Source organism: Eumetopias jubatus, unplaced genomic scaffold (genome assembly GCF_037043125.1).
Source record: "Eumetopias jubatus isolate StellerSeaLion01/CBP00866 unplaced genomic scaffold, mEumJub1_p1.0 scaffold_12, whole genome shotgun sequence".
In the NCBI taxonomy this organism is placed as follows: domain Eukaryota; kingdom Metazoa; phylum Chordata; class Mammalia; order Carnivora; family Otariidae; genus Eumetopias; species Eumetopias jubatus.
The window spans coordinates 971558-992227 of NW_028274818.1; the positions used below are offsets into that span (position 1 = coordinate 971558).

At 62.3% G+C, this 20670-nt stretch overlaps 1 protein-coding gene across 1 annotated transcript in view; it reads right to left on the reverse strand.

The window, feature by feature from the left end:
• The window catches only part of KCNN3 (potassium calcium-activated channel subfamily N member 3), a 127277-nt gene extending 108000 nt beyond the window's left edge, over positions 1 to 19277 (reverse strand). The window contains exon 1 of the mRNA XM_088029050.1: positions 18417 to 19277. Within this exon, the coding sequence (XP_087885176.1) occupies positions 18417 to 19277 (861 nt within the window). The remainder of the gene's footprint in view (positions 1 to 18416) is intronic.
• Positions 19278 to 20670: the final 1393 nt, after the last annotated feature.

Genomic DNA, 20670 nt, shown 5'->3' on the forward strand with positions numbered 1-20670 from the left:
CCCTCGAGACTTCCCCTGGGTCACGGGACACCTCGGCCACGGCGGGAAGGGCCTGGTCCCAGGCACGCCTCTCACTTGACCAGAGCACAGTCAGGTCCCCAGGAGGGCAGAGAAGGCAGAGACCGCAGACGGGACTCTCCTCAGGGCGTTTCGGGTCCCTGGGCAACTGAGCCACGAGAAGGTCCCCGGCCTGCGCTCGTACCTCTTTCTTATATTTTGCAAGGTGCTCTCACTCCAGCATCTGCCTTGGTCCCCATGAGACACCTGTCATGTTGCAAGGGCAACATCCTTACCCTCATTCTAGAGATCAGGAAACCGGGGCCCAGACAGGCAGCAGCTGCTCACTGAGGAGCAAACACGGGCTCGCGCACCCTTCCCATGGCACCAGCTGGGGGGCGGAGGGGCAGACAGCCTGCCCGTCCTCCAGCCTTCCTTGCCCAGGACAACATCACAAATCAATCGCAGCACTCTCCCCATCAAGCTCAGACTGCACCTCAGAACCCTTCTCAACGCCGCCCTTCCAGGAGTTAGTACCATTGTTCAGTGGACATGACCCCTGGGCAAGCCCTGTTTGCTATTCCTGCAACCTGCCCTGCCCACTCCCCACCCCACCAGCATGGCCACATGCCATGAGCTTCGGGGACAGACCTAAGGGCTCAGCGTCACCTGGCCACTCAGCCCTGAGAGCCTCAGAGCCCACCCCCTGGTTCCAAATGGGCCCCAAATGGAACAAGATGCACCTGGCCTGGGGAGCAGATCCAGAAGAGGAACGCCCCCCCAGGACCCCGAGTTCTCCTGTGTCCTCCCTGCAGGGCCCCCCCAACACAGGTGCTCAGAGGCCCGTCTTGACTAGCATACGTCTGCTTCAGGTACACGGGACCCACGGTGTCTGGTCCAGAGTGGACGTGACCTCGCTGTCCTCTGGAACCCTCCAGGACCCAGGCAGGAACAGAGGCCAAGCCTGCTGTCCTGGGGCCCAGGGCCTCAGCCAGTCCCAGGGACACTCTCCCCCCTTTGTCGGGGCCGCTGAGCCTTTCCAGTCTAGAGAGAGACACTCCCACAACCCTTCCTTCCACATGGGCCCTCCCACAGCCCCATTTAAATCATGGCAATAAAACTCTGAAAGTGCTCATTTTGATCCTCCTGTGCATCCTTGTTATTTATGCAAGGTGGAGAACTGTGAACCCAACCCGTCTCCCACGTCCCTCCCCAGGGGCAAGGGGCAGCCTGGAGAGCTGCTGAGCCCACCAGCTGCCCTGGCCAGGGCCTTTCCTTCTGGAACCCCGAGGGCCAGTCCTGCAGGGGACGGGACACACCCTCTTCCCACCCACCTCCAAAGGGCCTGGCAAGGCCTCTGCGGCCACTGCCCGCATGCCTCCCCCCTACCCTGCCCTCTTGCCTGCGGGGTCCCAGGCCCCAGACCCCCAGGCATCGCAGTCCTGCAGGCTCACTCTCAGCATCACCCCTGCTGTCTCTGCCGCTCGTTGGGAAGTTTCCCTCCCACTATGACAGATATCATGAGATTATTTCGGCACAGGACCTCTCCACAGCACGGGAGGGTTTTATCACTGACCTATTTAGAAGGGCTGCCGCGGGTAATAATAAAAGGTAGGCTGATGTTACTCAGTTGTATTTATTTTTCTACACTCTCGGCAGACAACGTCCCCTCGTGTCTGCCCCCGCAGCAGACCGCGCCCCCGCCCCCCCCACCCCGCTGCCTGTAGGTGGCCGCAGCCCCTCCGCACCCCGCCTCGCCCTTTGTGGCCACAGGTGGCACCCCGGAGACCGCCCTCGGGGCAACTTTGCTGGGCTGCCCACCGGACTTTCAACAGGAGGGATGCATGGGAATGAAGGGCTCTGTCCGTCCCTGGTGCCGCATATCCATCTAGACCCATCGCGGGGCTGTGAGGCAGGCTCCACGGTGGCCCCCAGACCCACCCCCGTCCTCACCACCACCCACACACATGGGTACACCGAGGTCGAAGCCATCCTGGGAACAGCGGGCAAAGCCCACCCTGTGCCCCAGGGTCACCTCGCCCCCTACCCCCCGCCCCCCACCCCAGCCTCCCTTCATCCCTGCGAAGACATTTGCCCGGAGCCCCTGTGCCCAGTGCCGTGGGAGGGCCCACAGCCCTCACCTCACAGGATCTGCCAGACAGGCATCCCTACTGTGTGGGAGACGCTGCCCTTCAGAGAACCCAGGCTTCTGCCCAGGTCATCCTGATGGGTATCAGGTCATCGACCCCAAACCCAGGGCTCTTGCGCCTCTGGAGCCTGAGCCGAGCCAACCTCTGGGCTGAGGCCGGGCTGGCCATGCTGACCCCGCTCCCGGGCACCGTGCTGGGCTCATGGGGGACCTAGTCAGGGTCAATCGTGTGAACCACACTAGCGGAAGGGCCCAGCAGGGCATCCTCCCGGGATCCCCGAGCCCCTCAAAGCTGAGGCATCCAAGGCAAACTCAGGATCTGACTGCTTCCCCGACCTCAGTCTCTGAAAGGCAAAACGGTCCTGCCCCACCCACCTGTCTCGGGCAGTCGCCACCTCTTATCCATGAGACGTGGTGGCCGTTTGCTGGGTGAAGAGCTGCACCCCTGTGCTCTTACCTAACGCGCTCACGCAGCCACCCTGTGGGTAAGCCCCTTACCCCGGTTCCCACACACACAACTCTGGGGAGACGGGCCACTCGTCTGCCCCGGCTCCTCCCAGGCTCCCGCACTGGCAGGTGAGGCCGTGCCCCACCTCCGGAGGGCCTGGCAGCCCGAGGGGCCCTGAGCCCAGGGCAGGCAGCTCGGGGCCTCGCAGCTCCCCTGCTCCAAGACAGGGCTGAGCTTGGAGCAGAGCAGGGAAGGGATGGGACCGCAGCTGTGGCCTCGACCCGCAGGCGCAGCCTGGCTCCCCGGGCCGGAGAAACGTCGAGCCCACACGTGAGCCGCCCCACATCTAGCCTTCCCTTCTCCTCCTGAATGACAGCGATACCTTCCGGCCCCCCGTTTCCACTGTCCTGCAACCCATCCCCTGCTGCGGTGTGGCCACACCGCCAAGTTACTCAAATGCCTCTCACCACACTCCGTGCCCTTGGACCAAAGTGCCAGCCCCTGTCCTGCCTGGCAAGGCCCTGTGACCGGCCTGCATATGCCCCTTTCCAATCTTTTGTTCCCACATTTCCAGGAAAGCCTCTCTCCTCCGTCCCTCCCTGAGAACACCTGGCACTGTCCAAAGCTGGGCCTCAGCCAGACTGTCCCTTCAGCTTGGAATGCTCTTCCCCTTTGCCTCACAAAGCCTCTCCGTCCTTCACGGCCCAGCACGCCCCTCGCCTCCCCTGAGAAGCCTCCAGCCACAAGGAGTCACAGGCGTGCCCTCAACCCGATGCTGCACCTGCCACGGGATTGGAGGCAGCCGGACCACCGCCGACCATGAACTGTCCACCTCCGGGCCCCCCAACAATTCCGAGGTCACTGCCCAGCACAGAAGGGGTGTCCACGGAAGTCGGCCCAGGAGAGTGTCCTCGGAGCCTGAGCTCATGGGTAGAGACCCTTCCCCCACTGTGGGTCCTGTCTGTCCCCAGGACTCAGAGCAAACACTGATTTCCTGAGGCGGCCACCGGGGAATCCTGGCCACTCACCCCAGAAGGATCCTAGCAATGCCCGGGCTGGCACACTCAGCTGTCTCTCCCCTGCCGGGAAATCTGCCGCTCACCCAGCTCTGTCTCCCACTCACACAGCGCAGAAATAATAGCCCTGCATTTCCCTGCAAATTCCATCTCTCCCAAATGGAGACTAGCTCCACCTGCCCAAGGAAACACCGAACAAGAGGCCCGATGAAGCGGGTCTGGGAGGACACCGTGTGGCCTGGCAGGGGCAGAGGGGGTCCTGGGTTCCCCCTCCCCAGAAATCCCCTTAGGGCTGGGGTAACAATCCCGGTGACCCCTGCCTTCAGGTGTCAGCAGCCGCCCCGAGTGGCCGTGGGGACACCGCTGTCCCGATGACGACCAGACCCGACCTGCAGGGAGGCAGGCGCAGACACTAGGAACAAGGAAGCACCCCGCCGAGCCCAGTCTTGACCCGGGCCTCTGATTCCTGGCCCAGAGCCCGTGGTGACAAGGGGCTGCCTGTGAGCAAGGCGGGGGAGTCGGCTTAGGGCATTGCGCCGCATCTGATAAAGCATCGGCCGGTTCTCACTCACCCCGAGAGCCTGTGAGGGTGAGTCCCCCAAAGCAGGGTCTCCCAACCTCGGTGACATTTGGGGCCCGGTGGCTGTCGTGGGAACGCGCTGGTGTGCCGCAGGCTGTTAACCAGCGCCCCCGGCCCCCGCCCCACTAGCAACACCCCTCTCCTGTTTGTGACAACCAAAAACCTCGGCTGACATCGCTAAGTGTCCCCCAGGGGGGCAGAATTGCCCCCGTTGAGAAGTCCTGATCTAGAGGCACAGAGTTAGGTCCCAGGTGTCACGGGGGGGGGGGTTCCCCACTGTTCTCTCTCCCCCGTTCTCGTACCAGTGCGGTTGGCCTCCTCTGCTCTGCAGAACGGGCCTGCCCGGGACAGAGGAAGCGAATGCACGGGTGCCGAGAGCCCGCACTTAGCAAGCATCTAGTCACTGGGCTGAGGCCCCGCGCTAGCACGGCTGCGCAAAACGGCAAGCCAGGCACCACCACCCCCTTCACCAGATGGGCAAATGGACTCAAACGTCAAGTCACCAAAGTCCCCCAGCCAGTAAGGTTCAGGGCCCGGATCTGGTCCCAAGTTGGAAGGCCCGTGCCCCGCAGGCCTGGGCTGCCAGAACAGAGCGACCTTGGTCGGCAGGTCCCGAGACGCTCACCCCCGGGCCCAGGTCCCAGCATCAGCAGACGATGGAGAAGGCCTTAAGAGCCACTCGTGGCCCCTTTCCCGACTCCCCTCCCAGCTGTGAGGGGCCGGGTGTGACGGCTCCCTGCATGGCCCCCCAGAGCCCTGGACACTCGGCTACACAGCAGCTGAGCATGGGACTGGCCGGCCCCGAGGAGCTGCTGAGCGCTCTCCTTATTCCTGCCCCACGCCCGGGAGTGGACGCGCTGAGAAATTAGACCTGCTGGTCTGCAGAGTTGTGTCTTGTTTTGGTAACTGCTCATAAAGTCAGGCCTCCCAGGCGTGCTGGTGGAGCTTTCAACCATGTATGGCCCTTTTGATTCATCAAACTGTTCTGGGGTCAGCCTAGAGCAGGAAACCATGACCTTGAAATGTGGCTCTGACCCAGAAAGACCTCCAGGGGCCTCCAAGGAGTGAGCGTGGCGGTGCTGGAGGCACAGAGAACTTAGCTGAATTTTTTTTAAACATGGCCCGAGGTGCCACAGACTGTCCTCTGGAATGGGAGGGGAGCCGTCCATCACGGGCAGGGGCCCAGGCACTGTCCTCTGACCTCCCACCGTCTCTGGGGCACGTGCAACCCACCAACAACACCTCAACCTCAGTCCAACCCCAAATCCCATCTTCCCCCCCAAAACTGTTTCTCCCCCAGTCTCCACGCTGGTTAGTGGAAACTCCATCCTTGCATTTGCTTGGCGGCCTCCTGACTCCCCCTTTCTCCCCCCACCTCCCCAGCCCACCGCACCCCACATCCAGTCTGCCAGGGATGACTTCCACCCCAGTATTCCAAGGATCCAACCATGCCTTACGGTCCCTCTGCTCCTGCCCGCCGGGCACCACGGCCCTCACCTGGCCCGTTGCCTGACCGGGGCTCCTTTGCCCCCACCCCCTTGTCTGTCCCCAACTCTGCAGCCAGAGGGGTCCTATTAAAATGTAAGTCAGACCTCCTGACTCCACTCAGAGGCCTCCATCTGCCTCATCTCACCCCACAGAGCCACGGTGCCCCCCACGCACCCCCAGGCCCCTCATCACTGGGGAGTCAGCCTCGTGGACACTGGCAGCCCTGAGACCTCCCTGTCCAACCCAGTGGACACTGGCCACATGACCCCTGGGCCCTGCCACGTGGCCAGCACAACAGGATTTTTAAATGTATTTCATTTCCAATAATTTACATTTAAAAATTGGTAGTTGGGGGGGCATGGGTGGTGGTTGGTTAGGCGTCTGACTCTTGGTTTCGGCTCAGGTCATGACCTTGGGCTCCAAGCTCAGAGGGGAGTCTGCTTGGGATTCTGTCTCTCTGCCCCTCCCCCCGCTCGAGTTCCTTCTCTCTCTAAATAACTAAATCTTTTTTTAAAATTGGTAGTCCATTCATTTATTCAAAAACGTTTAGATATACTTGCAATAGCTTGAGCATGTGAGTCTGCTTCTTTTGCTGTTAATTCTGAACCCGGATACAGACCTGGATTTTCACCGAAGGCTTAGTGTCCGGCTGCCGGGTGTTGTGAGGCGCACACTGGCTTTCAAAGACTCAGGATGAGAAACAGAACGTAAACTGTCAACAATGCCTTCCATTGATTACGTGCTGAAACGGTAATATTTTTAGTATACTGGGTTAAATAGAAAATATCATGAACAGGAATTTCACGTCTCTTCACTTCCATGTTAACATGGCTCCTGGGCAGCGCCAGGCTCCGGGTGGCACTGCGTGGGCTGGCGGGCGCCGGCCCCTCCCGGCCTTCCGGCCCGCCTTCCTCCCCCCTCACCTCCGGAAGACCCTCCATCAGATGTCACCTCCGGGGAGGCCTTCCCCAGCGCTCGGTCAGGATCAGGACTCCCACGGCCTTCCCACCCCGCTTTGCTCTCCTCGACAGCGTTTAACCCCTTCCAGCCAAGCACGTGACTGTATCAGAGTTCGGCGGCCGTTTGAGCGACGAACACGGCGCTCCTGGAGGCCAGGCCTTCTGTCTGCTGTGGTTTCTCCCCACGATTCCTGCGGTGCCCCGAACAATGTGGCACATAATAGACAGTCAACAAACAGGTGAACATCACCCGCCTGGGCTCCCCGCGCAGCTGGAGATTTCTCAGGAGAGCGCCAGGTACACAGTAGGTCTGCTAGCAGGATCACTGGGGAAACAGAGGCAGCCAGGCGCGGTCACACCATGGAAGGCAAAAGCGGGTGGCCAGGGTCCTCGCATCGGACAGGCCCCTCCCCACCCCAGGAAAGCCGCCAGCACCGCCGTGGGCACTGCAGGGGAAGGTACATTTCCTCCCCTTCCCATCGAGTTTTATTCTCCCAGTGAGAAGACAAATCTGTTTCCCCTCCGCCAGAAGGCCTCAAGCCATGGCTCTGTGCATTAGAGTAATTAAATCCCTGCTGCTAGGAGAGCTCAGGACTGAGCAGGCCTCGCGCCAAGGGCCAGCCCGCAGGGGGCAGGCAGCGGGGAGGGGGCTGGCCAGAAGGGCCTGTCTCTCAGCTGTTTCCTGAGAGTGACGAAACGCACTTAGCCACGGTGCCCTGGCAGCCTTCACTCCCGCCACCGGGGCTGAGCCTCGCCCGCCGTGCCCTGCCCACTCCCTGGCCCCACCTGGCCCGCGCCTCCCTCCCTCCTGGAGGAGCTGTGCTGTCCACAACCTCACTTCTCCCATTTTCCAGATGACAAAACTGAGGCCAGAAGCCAGGCCTCCCCCACCCCCCCCCAGCGCAGGGCCTTCCTCTGCACCCACGTCTCTGCTGGTGCTCAGCGTGGGCCGAAAGCCACGCCACGTGCTCTGCCGGCGGTGGCATCCCGTTTAACCCCACACTGCCCAGACACAGGGTGATGATCAAACCCCAAGGAAACAGAAGAGAAGCACGAAAGCAGCCCACCCCAAGCCACTCAGGCAGTAAGTGACAGAGGCAGGATTCAAACCCAGATCTGCTGTTTCTCCGGAGGCCAGGCTCTCCTGGGCAATGGGAGCAGCAGAGCTGGTTGGGACGTGGCCACAGGTGGATGACAGACGTGGAGAGAGGTGGTCGGGGGGAGGGACAGGCCGAGGGGGAGACCCAGCCTCAGGCTGGGGGTCAGACCCAGGCCGCGTGCACCTGCTTCTGTCCCTTATAACACGGCTGCCCTCCCCATCCAGCCTGTGAGCCCCAGGCCTCGTTGAGTGTTGGACCCCAGAACCAAGCAGGACACCTGGCACCTGCCGGCCTCCTGAGCAGCTACAACTGAAGACGGAGGGCCCCAGAGGAGGGTGGGGTGGACGCGGGCAGGTCCGAGAGGGGAGGGGCCGCCACAGGCACCAGGCTTCACGACCCAGACTCAGCAGGGGCACGGAGTCAGGGCTCAGTCTCATCCTTTGGGTTTTGGCGGGTACGTCTGTGTTTGGGCCTTCAGGTTAACAGGGGGGAAACGCGTGACAATAGCGGGGGCTGACATCCCTTTACGGTGTGACCGTGTCCCCGCGAGGGTGGGGGTGAAACCCTGTCATCTCTACTCAGGGCACTGGAGGCCGAGGCTCACGGAGGCTGATTTTCTCCCCAGGCTTGCACAGCCAGGACGCCGCGGAGCGGGAACAAGACCACCACAGCCCCCCACTGCCCGCGGACCCCTGCAGAGGCCCTGGGGGGCCGCAGCCCTGGAGCCCAGCCCACTTGCCGACATCTTGGGGTTCCTGGACGGTCAACAAATCTCTGCTTCTAAACTGACGGCCCTCCCCCCACTGAGCTGCAATCACCCACTGAGGCTCCGCGTGAGACTGGCAGGGCCACAAGGGGGGTAGAGCAATGGGGGTGCGGTGGGCGCGGTGGACGCCTTCGAGGAGCAAGAACAGCTTTTGGGCTTGAAAGGGCCGAGGCCAGGAGGTGGCCACGTGGGGCACAGGCATTGAGGACGCTCCTGGGTTCAAATCACAGCTCCACTCTCTCCCCTGGCTGGGAGGCCCTGGGCAAGTTCCCTGGCCTCTCTGAACCCCAGGTGGGTCATCTGTCAAACGGGGACAGTTGTGGGGCCCGAGTGAGACGAGGCGTATGGAAGACCCTTAGTAAGGTCTTCTTCTCCTCCCCGATCTGTCCTTGTCTTCATTCCTGAATAAGATGCCGGGTTGCTTTGAGGCCATTTTTAGGGGGGGGCAAAGAAGTTTCCTTCTTATGAGAATAGCACGTTCGCCCGAGCCGCTGAGGACAGGAGCCTCATGTACAACCCTGTCCAGCCACGGAGGAACCCTCACGGCCCAGACTTCACCCCGCACCGGCTCTTGGCTCTACCTGTGTCACCTCACTCCGGAGGGGTCCCCCCCGTGCTGGCAGACAGCGGTCGGCATCTTGTGCCAAATGCCCTCCCGCCCGGCTCAGCACCATCGTACCCCAGGAGCCCAGAAGGCATCTCGGCGGTGCAAACACCAGGTCCAGCCCAGAGCAGGGGGAACAGGAGTCACGGGACCAGGTAAAGGATTCCCTGGGATCCCATGGCCACTGGGCTCTGGGAGGAAAAGCCAAGCCTTGGAGACCCGCACAGGCCAAGGGACCCCCGGGGCCAGGTCCATGCCACACTGAACCCCCCATCTCCACCCTCGGCAAAAGGAATGATGGTCCCACTTCCCAGACAAAGAGGCCCCTGCTCAAGGCCATACCGCTAAATCATACACAGTCAGGATTGGCCCCCAGGCTGTGTTGAAAGCCTGAGCTGTTTTAGAAAGAGTCAGCGCAGAGCCACCCATTTCACTGAGGAGACCCCTGTAGCTGACTCAAGTTCTTAAGGGCACAGACCTTTGCAGTCCTGGAACCTGGAACAGGGCCGGCCACCTAGCAGGTGTTCAGCGGGACTAAAACCTTGACTCCCCGGATTCTGGCTGCACCCTTACCACTTGCAATGCTGAGGGGCCTTGAACAAGTCACATAACTTCTCTGGGCCTTGAGGTCCTGTAAAGAGGAGGTCGGCCCCGCCCTGCCTTCCTCACTCCTGGCGGGCCCGCGGAACTTGGCATCCAGCTTAGAGGTATGATTCCACACCTGGCCAGGTATGCCCCCAGCTCCCCCAAAGAAGGCCTCCCTTCAGGCCACCAACCCTATCCAGCTCTGAGCCCAACCCAGAGGGACGCGCTCAGCCCCAGCCCTCATCCTGGAGGAAGGCGACATGACCTAAGTCAGTGGCGCCCGACGCTCCCACATGTGGGAGCCATTCGGGCCCCGGCCAAGCAAGCCAGCATCCGACCCAGTGGAAGCCAGAAAAGAGAGGAAATGGCTAAGCCCCAATTTGTTAAAATCAGGAACCTTCTTAAAAAGGAGAAAAGCTCTGCAAAATCCCCGTGCAGAGGCCGGCAGGTGCCAAGTCAGGCAAAGGCGCTAGGAAGGCCTCCCCTTGTTGGCAGCCCGGGGTGCGCCAGCCACCAGGAGCCACAAGCACACTCAGTTCTCGCCAGGCTGCCGAACCCCACTCCCTGCATGCACAAACGGGAGAGCGAGGCTTGGGGAGCTGGCGTCACTGGCCTTATGGCCCCCCAGTGGCAAGGGGCTGGGCCAGACCGGCCCTGCTCCCCAGGGGCTCCTTCCCTTCTGCCTCTGGCAGGCACCCACTTTTGTGGGTTTCCCCATCGGTAAGTTCAAGCTAAACCACAAACCCCAGTTCCTAGAGATGCGGCTGGCAGGCCCTGGGCCTGAGAGCTCTTGGGTAGACCCCAGGGGGCTCAGCCCCTGCAGGAGCAGCTTTCCTGCTCATCTGACACTGACATCACGCCTGTCCCTCAGGAAAAATGCCCAGCGAGCTGACTCAAACATAACAGATGCCCATTTGCATATTATTTCACACATCATTTGCATGTTCATTTAGTGCCGCCAGGGCTCTGCTCGGAATACAACTCTTGTTACCTTGTGGCCAAGCGGCCCTCGTGGGGAAAAAAACAAAAGTCCCCCACACAGGGCAGGCCCCGACCCCTGGCACGCCCCTCCCCAGGCGGCCTCTCTGCGCGCCCCTGGGTGCCCGGCGGGAGGAACAGGTAGCTGCCCACAGCCGGGAGCTGAGAAAGAAGCTCGTCCGCAAGCCGCACAGCCCTGCATTCCCTATATCCCAAGTCTCCCGAAAGCCTGTCGTCTTTGAAGCCACTCAAGAAAGTCCCCAGTCTCCTTGGTCCCCTGCTTCTGTCCCGGGACGGCCTCCCGGCCAGCCCCCCCACACCATCCCACGCGCTCCGCCTCTTTCTGCACGGTCATTGCGCCTCCCCCTGACCTTCCTCCTGGACTCTCAGGCTCTGGCCTGACTCCATGGCCTTATTTTTGTTCCCTCCACCTGTCCCGTTTGCATGGACACACCCAGTTAGCTGTGCCCAGGCCACAGATTGCTGACTGTGGGTTAGGACAACTGGGGCCCCTGAGGCAGGAAGGCTCCAGAAGCCCAGGCCAGGCCACCGCGACAGCCCCACCTTCCAGGGAACATCCCGCTTCCCCTCGCTTGTGCAGACGCCCCCAGGGCAACCCATCCAGAAACATGACCACACGGGTGGCTTGTCACCCAAGGATGAGAGGGGGCCATGGGCCGCATGCCCTGCCTCTCCCAGAGCCCTCCCTTTCTGCAGCCACTGGTGCGGAGGGTGACGTGCGCGCTCAGGCCTGCCACGCCCGCCGCGCCCGCCGCGCCCGCCGGGTGGCTGTGGCTTAGCAGGAGCATCTTCTGAGCCCTGGGCTCATCAAACACGGCTGGCGGGTTTCAGGGCTCAGCGTGTGCCTCGCTCTGTGCCAGGCAGAGGCTGGAAGTCCCTACAGACGTCTGAGAAATGGGCTTCAAATTCAGGAAGCTCCCTGGAGACCCACCACCATAGGCCACGGGGGTCTGAATTCAAACCCAGAGCCCAAGCCCTTGACCACCATGCTAGCTCGCTCTACCAATCCTGTCAACTCTCGGAAAACAAGAGCATCAGGTCTTTAGTGTGGCTGCCGAGCTCCTGGAGACTGTAGATACCAACGAAATATTAAGTCGCCCCCGTGCCCTTGTCCGTGGCACAGGGCTCCCGCTCCCTGCAGAGAACCTCCAGGATGAGACCCGGCCCCAGGAACGTCCCCACACGTCCCTGTCCTCCCTCCCCACCCTGTGCGCTGCCTCACAACAGGAACTGCTCCAGCCCCCTTCCCACAGCTCTGCCTGGTTAATCCTGGGGGACCACGCACGGTCCATAAGGAGCCTCCCCAGTACCCTGAAGGCCTGACTCCTTCCTCAGCACCCCCAACGCCACCAGTGGACACTGAGGTCGGCCTGGATGGGTGCACCTGGGTGCAGGCCTGGCCCCGGACGACAGAGCTTAAGGACTGTGGCCTGTGGTCTCTGCAGTGGACCAGAAAGTGCTGGAACGGGGTAGGGGTGGGGTCAGCATGAGAGCCCTGCCCTCATTTTTGAGTCAAAGAAACAGAGGCCCAGAGAGGCCAAGGGCCCTGACAATGGCCACACGGTGAGTTGGAAGCAAGAGGGGAAGCAGATGGGCCTTTCTTTAACACTTACTGCCGCTAACAGAGCCAAACATAGCCTCATGCCAGGGAAGGAGGAAACTGGAAGTGGAGGATGAGGAAGAAAATTCTAGAAGCAGGAATGAAGAAGCCTGTAGAGGTTCCCTCACTCAAAACCCCTGCAGAGGCCTACGGCAGGGCTGGGGACAGGGAGACAAGCAGGCGCTGGAGACCTGGACTCCAGCTCTAGAACCATCTCTCCTGAGGGGCCCTGGACGCGGACCACGCACCCCTCTGCAGCCCAGGTTTCTACCTGTGGCTGGTTGTAGTGACCCCGGGGCCACGGTGGGGGTCATGAGGATGCAAGCATGGCAATACCGCGTGTGCTGTATGTGCCGAGCCTGGCGGCCAGGGCTGGGGAAGGAGAGGCACCCAAGGGAGGGCGGGAGCTCCACCATGTGCGGGGGCCTTGGCGGGGTGGGCCCCTGTTCACCCGTAAGCCCCACACCTTCCCCATCCCAGCCTGGCCAACATCGCCCCGGGGCAGTACTGGGCCTCCACACGGACGCTGGGCCCGTGCGCAATCTCACCCTGGACCCAGGCTGCCCCCGGCCTCTGCGCTGGCGCCCCCAGGACACGGGTCTCCCACCTTCCTGCCTCCCCTGGTAAAGTTCCTCCCAGTCCCGTATCCAGAGGCGTCACAGGGCTCCAGCCCATCAACCCTGGTCTGCCTCTTCCATGAATGACAAGCAGCTCCTCCAGCAGCAGACAAGGGAAAAAGGGAAAAGGCCCAGGTTCTCATCCCAGCACGGCCGCTGCCAGCTCACACTGCAGCCTGGCCTGGGGTCCGCTCGGCGAGGGGACAGGGGGCCGTGGCCACACCCACGGCCAGGACTCTCGGGAGCCTGAGGCTCCCCCCGACGCCTCCTGGGTGCTCACAGGCAGTGCCCCCCCAGCCCTCCCCCCACAGCCTCGTGGCCCCAGCAGAGCTCCTGGGGGGGCAGGGGAGGTGGGCCTGGGGTGCCTCAGAACCCATCAGCCTCCTCCGGACTTTGCTTAGCAGAAGGCACAGAACTTCCTCCCCACGGCTCCTTAGAACAGTGTGGTCTCAGAATCCCCCACCCTCATTATTTAAAGAGGAATAGCTGCTTCTCTGGTTTCTCTCTCTCTCTCCCTCTGGGGTTTTGAAAGAAAGAGAAAACCAGGTCTGCAGCCGCTGAGCTGAGTAAGGCGGTGTTTCATCGAGTTGCCCCTCACAGCCGCACTCTGTCACACACATTCTCCCCCCAAAATGTGCTGGACGAATAACCCCCACAAACCCACGCTCTGTGAGGATTCGGCCCCTCCAGCCAGGCCGCAGCCCCTCCACGGAGGTGACTCCAGTTTCTTTTCATTTTATGTTTCTTTACCTTCTATTTTTCAGAGCAGATCTTTGGACCCTGGCCTGGCCAGTGTCCCTCCCTGAGAGCTGGGGAAGGGCCGTGCGAGGCAGCCCCCAGCTTCCCAGTTAGCCCGTGCGGCGGAGGCACGCCCAGCGACAGCGCCGTGCCCGGGGCCGCAGGGGACGCCGCCGGGAGGAAGGGGTGTCACAAGCACCCTGAATTCTCCCCCGGACAGCTATAAACAGCGTGATGACGCGCCAAGGACAGGCATGCACCGCTGAGTCGTCCCTGCTGCGGTTACAAACGTTTGACTCATTTGTGGGCTGGCCACAAGCGTTGTAAATAGGGTCGCCACCACCCTGGGCGGGAGCATGTCCACAGAGTCGCTCTTGCCCTCCCTGGGCCAAGACACTCGGCGTGACCCCAGGGTAAAACCTACGCCTGGGCTCAGACCCCCCCACCTCCTGCAACCCTGTCCTGCAGGCCACCCACACAGGGAGGGTCTGTGGAGGGGTCTATCCCATTCAGCGATGCCGACACTCCTGAGACCACAGAGGCATCTCCTCCCAAAGGCCAGGACGCCCCTGACAGCTGCCCACCTACCCCAGAGGGGCTCCTGGGTCTGGCAGGAGGTGCGGGCCGTTCTCCCAGCCAAGCCTGCCCGCTGCCCTGCCCTTCTGCACATGAGCCCTCCACGGCCAGGGAAGGCAGGGGCTCAGAGAGTTGGGACCCGCAAACCTACTCAGTCGTTCAGGCTGGAGGCTGAGGGTGGACTCCCAGACCTCTGTGAGGTCAGCAAAGACACACAACATGTCGGCCCCAAGGGACCCCATCTTCTTTGAAGGGTTAAATGGCCAGGAGACCAAGCTGCCCTGGGCATGCAGAGGGGCCTGCCCTTTGCAGGGGGCCTCCCCCGAGGTGTTGTGAAGGAACAGAGGGAGCCAGGCACGGGGGTCAGGCAGGGCAGCCAGGAGAGCACCGTCCCCCTGACCCCCGCCCACGGCCTGGGCAAGCCCGGCAGCAGGGCCAGGCAGGGGGGTGGCGGGAAGCACCCCACTGCAGGGGAAGCTGCGGGACGGCAGGGGTCAGCTCGGCTCAGGAGGTGAGACCCAGTTGGATGGTGAGCCCGGGGCTAGATGGAGCCTGGGCACAAACAGGGGACGTGGAGAGTTGCCTCGCCGTACCAGCATTTCCCGGCCTCCCCCGAGGTGGCCCCGCAGCCTGGCCCCACAGGTCCCTGGGAAACAGGCCCACGGGGACTTGTCAGCTGGACAGAGGTGTCGGCCAAGCCACAGCGAGGTGGCAGGCTGGGGCTGGGGAGTCCGCAGCTCGGCGGGGAGAGGGGCCGGTCCTGGTTCTCCCTCCACCCAGTAGACAGAGCCCAGCAGGCGGTCCAAGGCCTCCAGCCAGCTTGGGAAGACCACAGAACGAACACCCAGAAGGACTCCCCGCAGACGCGCTGCCTGAATCCTGACTGGCGCAGACAAGGCAGAGACCAAGTCCCTCAGAGTTCCCAGCAGGATCCCTGTGCCTGGCCCTGTCATGGTGTCTAAAGCCGTTGGGGTAAATCCACCTGTTTTTCTTAAACCTGGACTCTCTGCCCAGTTTGGGGGGCAGCCCTGCACCCGTCGGCGCCCACGAGGGCCATCTCTCGCCCCTCGCTGCCAGTCGGCCTCACGGCCCGGGCCCTCCTGTTCCTGGGCCCGGCATCGGCCCATCTCACTCCCCCGCCATCACCTGTGGCTTGTGAGGAGGGGACCGAGCTTCCTTCCCTCACCCGGGCCCCCTTCTGCATTAACTCTGAATAGGCTCAGGGCAGGCCACGTTCCTTCTCAAGGGAGGCAGACCCACGTGGCAAATTCCTCCCCAGCAACAGACATCAGCCAGAGACGCAGATGGGAGTCCGCAGCCCCAAGGAAGGAAACAGCTCCCGGAAGGCGGCAGCTCCCGCACAGGCTCGTGGCCTTCCATTGCTTGGGGAGGACGGGTGGCCCTCTCCCAAGGGCCTCTGAGTGAGAAGGGCCACCCTCAGTGCAGAGCTCCCCATTCGGCCCGGGCGACCTCCACGCTGGTCAGCAAAGCCAACCAGACACACAGAGTTCTCCAGCTAAAGACACTGCTGCCCGGCCCAGCCCAGCCCAGGGCCCGCCAGACGGCCACGCTGCCCTCGGTCCTAACCCAAACCCTCTCGCCACAGTAGAGCCCGTGACAGACAGGCTGGGGAGGCTGGGGACAGAGGTACCCTCCCCTAAAACAGAGCCATGAGTAGAGGCCATTTCCAGGCAGAAGACCCAGCCCCTTCTCAGAACTTCTCCCCGACAGGATGCAACTTCTCATGCCATTGACAAGTGTTAGCTCCGGCCTGTCGAGGGTCTGGTTCTGGAGCCAGAGTTGGGGGGAGAAGACATCTCTTCCTCTCATCACCACTATTAATAACAATGACAGTAGGCCCCGTGTTGGAGCCTCACACTTATCAGATTTGCTCTCCCCATTGACAGCTGGGGAGACGGGCTCGCCGAAGATACACAGCTGGTCCAAGATCACAGCTCTGGAAGCGGCAGGGCTGGGATTCAAACTTCACTCTGATTCTTTACAACGATCCTGTTTGTGACCGGGGCTGGCGAGGGATAGCTGCCTTACCCGTCCTGGGTCCACAGGGCCTGACCCAGGAGACACCCCGAAAATGCTTGTCCCAGAATGACTCAATGCACGGAGGGGCAGATGGAGAGGCTGGGGAGCAGGGGAGCAGGTTACCATGAGCCCTGCTGATCACCACCCACACTGTCCCAGGGGCACACAGGTGGCCCACTCACCAGCTGGGGCAAGCAGGACCTTGCTGGTCAGGGTCCCTCACACTGCCATGAGGGTCAGCAGCTTAAAACCAGCTGAGGCCCAGCCCCATGGACATGCCTCCCCTTCCTTCACACCAGAGTCTGCTTTCCCTGGCTCCAGGCAAGGCCCTTTCCCTGAACACTCCTTCAGGGTGGCACCTGCCCCACTCTTTCCTGCCAGCAACAACGCTCCCATGGCACTAAGACCAAGGTGCCCCACGCCGGGAGCGTCCCCAGAAGGAGCCATTCCCTTAAGAGTTCTGACCACGGGGGTCGCTGGGGTGCTGGTCTTGCCCCTTGCCCTCACCCCCTAGCACTTGGGCCTTCATCAGTCTCCCCCGGCGAGGGCTCCTGGTCCCCACGGGGGGCTGGGGGAAGCCAGGGCTGTGCCGAGGGTGGCAAGCCCGAGAGAGCCGCAGCAGGCTCAGAGGCTCGCTCCAGGGATGACTAAGTGAGCTGCTATTCCCGGGGAAACCCCGCTCACTTCTGCCCTCTGAGGGGCTCAAATCCTTGCACTATTCTGATGCAAGCAGCTTCCAGGGGCTGCCCTCTGCTGGGGCAGCCCCCTCTGAGCAGCAGGTCCCTGGGGGACCCTCCGCGTGCAAGGACGTCTTGGCGCTGGCTGCTCAGGTGGCTGACAGGTCTGCCCATGACTGCTGGAGAGGGAGGCTGGGAATGAGGGAAATCCGATCAGCACCTCCCAGGTTTTTGCGGCTGGATTTCAACAAGGAATGTGGCAGTCCCACAGCAGCTGTGCCTAGCCTGAAACAAGCTCTATTTGAAACCTGCAACAGCTGAACCCCTCCCAGCCACCCCCTGCCCAAAATGACAAATAAGAGAAATCCAAGGGACAAGCAAGCACGCACACACGCACTCACATACACCCTCCCCCCACAACAAATTGGGGGTGAGGGGGATAGTGGGAAGAAATTCACTTGTGCACTGAGTGCCCGGGGCCCCCAGCCCTCCAGCCCACGGCGCGAGGGCCCCCAGCAGGCAGAGCACTGGCAGAAACCCACCTGCCCCCATCCCCACACCCCTGGAGGCCGCGATTTCCAAGCCGAGGCTGAAGCCAAGCCGCCAGCCTCGACTGGGTGTGCACACACTGCACCTCACTGATCCCAAGAGACGGGCCAGGGGTGCGGGCCCGGGGTGGGGGCTCTCGGCTCCCGGCCCGCGGGGAAGCCCTGTCATCCCATCTGGAGGAGAGGCGCTCGCTCCCCGGGGCTAAGGCCAAGGCGGCGCCCACCTGCTCTGCTGGGGACACCTGTAGCCAGTTTTGCCAGCGGCTGTTTACAGACGGCAGCTTTATGCTGAGCGCTCCTTCCTGAGGGAAAGGACCGCGGGGTCCCTCTGCCCGCTTTCACCCGTGCCCCCAAGGGACTTGGGTCACCAGTGCTCTGCTATTTTGCCCGAACTCTGCCAGGGACGAGGAGGAAAACAGAAACTTGGGAAGAGAGGGAGAAGCCAGAGGGAGAAGGGACAGAATGGCGTCCCCACCCCCCACCCAGACATTTATTTCTCTTCCATCCTCGGGAAAATGGAGTGGAGCAGGGCGGGGAGCAGAGGAGGGAAGTCGCAGGAACTGGCAGGCACATCAAGGCAGAGTGTAATTAATTGGTGCGTTAAGCCGCTGGGCTCTGCTTTGGTACGAGTGAACCAGGAGGAAAACGATGTCTCAGAAGGGAATCTTTCCTCCTCCCAAACACAGTATGCAACAGACAGTGTACGGGGACGCCCCCCCCCCCAAGAAGGCGAGCAATGAATTCTCCCGGGATTCAGAAAGAAAACCATGGGAAGTTAGAGTGTTCCATATAATTGAGCAAACGCCTCTCCCACCACCGCCTCTCCCCTCCATCAATCTCTCTCTCTCTCTCTCTCTCTCTCTCTCTCTCTCTGTTGCTACCTACATATTCCTTTTGTTCAAGGTATAAAGAGAAACCGCAGCCCCTACCTTTGAGTACAAACCCCAAGAGAGCTCGGTCTCTATCACCATAACAACAATTCCAAACATCCCAAAAATCAGAGCATAGTCACTGAGCCGCTTCCTCTTTTCAAACAGGGCCCTCCTGTGTCCCAGCTTATAGCCAATGTTCTGGTTTTTCCGCTTGTTGGCTTTGGGGAAGGTGGTGCTGCTGGGGGTGGTGCCAGCGTGCTGGTGGTTGTGGGTGGCATTGGGGTGGTGGAGCAGGGTCTGGTGGGCATGGTTGTCCTCCCGGGAGGAGATGATGATCTCTGGGGGGTTGCTGGGGCTGAAGAGCTGGAGGGGCTGGCCTTCGGGCTCGGCCTCGATGAGGTTCCTCCGGGAGGCACTGAGCCGGCTGAGGGGCTTCATGACCCCACCACTGTACTTGCAGGAGCTCATGGCGATCTCCGTGAAAGGGTTGCTGTCCCGCCGGTGCACCAGGGGGCTGGCCTGCCGGTGTCGGCCGCCTCCACCAGGCCCACTTGTGGCTGTGGAGCTTGGAGAGTGGCCAAGCAAGTGGTCATTGAGATTGAGCTGGCTGCCCTGCCTGGAGGAAGGGTGGAGGGCGGCGGTGGAGTTGGCCGAAGGGAGGCCCCTGAGCGTCGTGGGAGAGGAGTGCAGCAGCCCCGGCTGGACAGGCTGGCTCTGGAGTTGGGCGAGCAGAGACAAGGGATGCGGCGGTGGCGGCGGCGGCTGGAGCTGTGCGGGCTGAGGCGGCACCAGGGGTCCCGGGGGCTGCTGGGGGGCCGCCGCCGGCTGCTGCTCATCCCCGGAGGATGGACAGGGACACTTGGGCTCTTCATCCAGGTCCCCCACCCCCGAGTCATGGAAGTGCCCAGAAGTGTCCATCTTGGGGCCTGGCTGGATTCCCTGCAGCACAACCCCCCACCCCAAAGCCACCCTCGCTCCAAAGATGTCCTCAGAGAAAGCCAGGCATCCAAGCCCCCAGCGGGTGTCTTGGCCCCAGTCTTCTTTCTTTGGCTTCGGTCCTCTGGGGCTGCCTGGGGTCCAGACGCCGCCACTCAAGGATGCATTGCCCTGGGCAGGAGGGGCCCGGAGCCAGCAGCCGCGGAGAAGGAACTCCGTCTCAGGAGCTGGCCCTCTGGGAGCGCGCACGGCCAGGCTCAGCCTCACTCCTCGCGGGCTCAACAGCTTTGCTCCCCTCCTGCGGCCGGCGCTACACTGCAAGCCAAGCCCACTTAGTGGCCGCGGCCCTCATTGGCTCGGCTCAGGTCTCCACCGCCTCCTAGCTCCGCCCCCGCGCAGGCTCCTCCCCGGAGGCGGGGCCAGCCGCCCGCGGCCCCCGCCCCGGGCCGCGCAGCGAGGGCAGAGGGCGCAGGCCCCGCAGCGAGCGCTGGGAGCTGTAGTTTCCCACGCGGGGCCGGCCCTCCCTCCTGCGACAGGTGCAGCGGGCGTCCGCGAGCCACGGCGACAGGGACGTGCGCGCACGCGGGGCGACGAGGGGGGCGGAGCGGGGCCTGCAGAGGAGGGGAGCCGCGCACCCTGACGCGGGGGCGGGCAGCGGCCAGACACACGGTCATTAATGGCCGGGGTCTTCCTCAGGTAGACCTCCAAGCGCCGGGGAGGCGGGCCTCGTGTTCCCGGCGCACACACTGATGCTCAGAGACGTCGAGCAACTACTTCAGGGTCACCGCCCTGACCCCAGGTGCGTGAGCTCACCTACTGAGCGCCGCAGTGAGTGTGCAGGGCGCCCCTTTGTCATTTCCAGCCGTGATGTCATCCTCCTTTCACAGGAAAAAAAATCCCACAGGCCCAGATAAGTCACTTGGCAGATGTGCCCCGCTGGTAATTGAGGGCGCTAGGGTTTGAACCCAGTGGGTGGGACCCCCGGCTCCTACACCCTCTCCCAGGATGCCTTCCCGCCATGACGCTCAGCTCCAGGAATGTTGCTCCAAAGATGGTGGGAAAGAACCCGAGAGACGCTGTGGAGGAAGAACCGCCTTCCCAGCAGGATGGCTCCTGCGGGGCATGGAGTCAGCAGAGGGTCTGGCGGGGGGTAACCCTCCCCACCTGATCCGCCCCGCGGGCCTCTGGGAGTCAGGGCTCGGAACAGCGGTGGCTTCCCGGGCTCAGGGCCATCATCGAGTATTTATTAAGCTCCCACTGTGTGCAAAGGGAGTTCCAAAGACGCAGGACGGGACCTGAGCTGAATGCGTTTCCACTTCTAAGGGCAGCAGACTTAGGGATCAGGGAGGAAGGGGTCATTATGGGATTCCCCAGG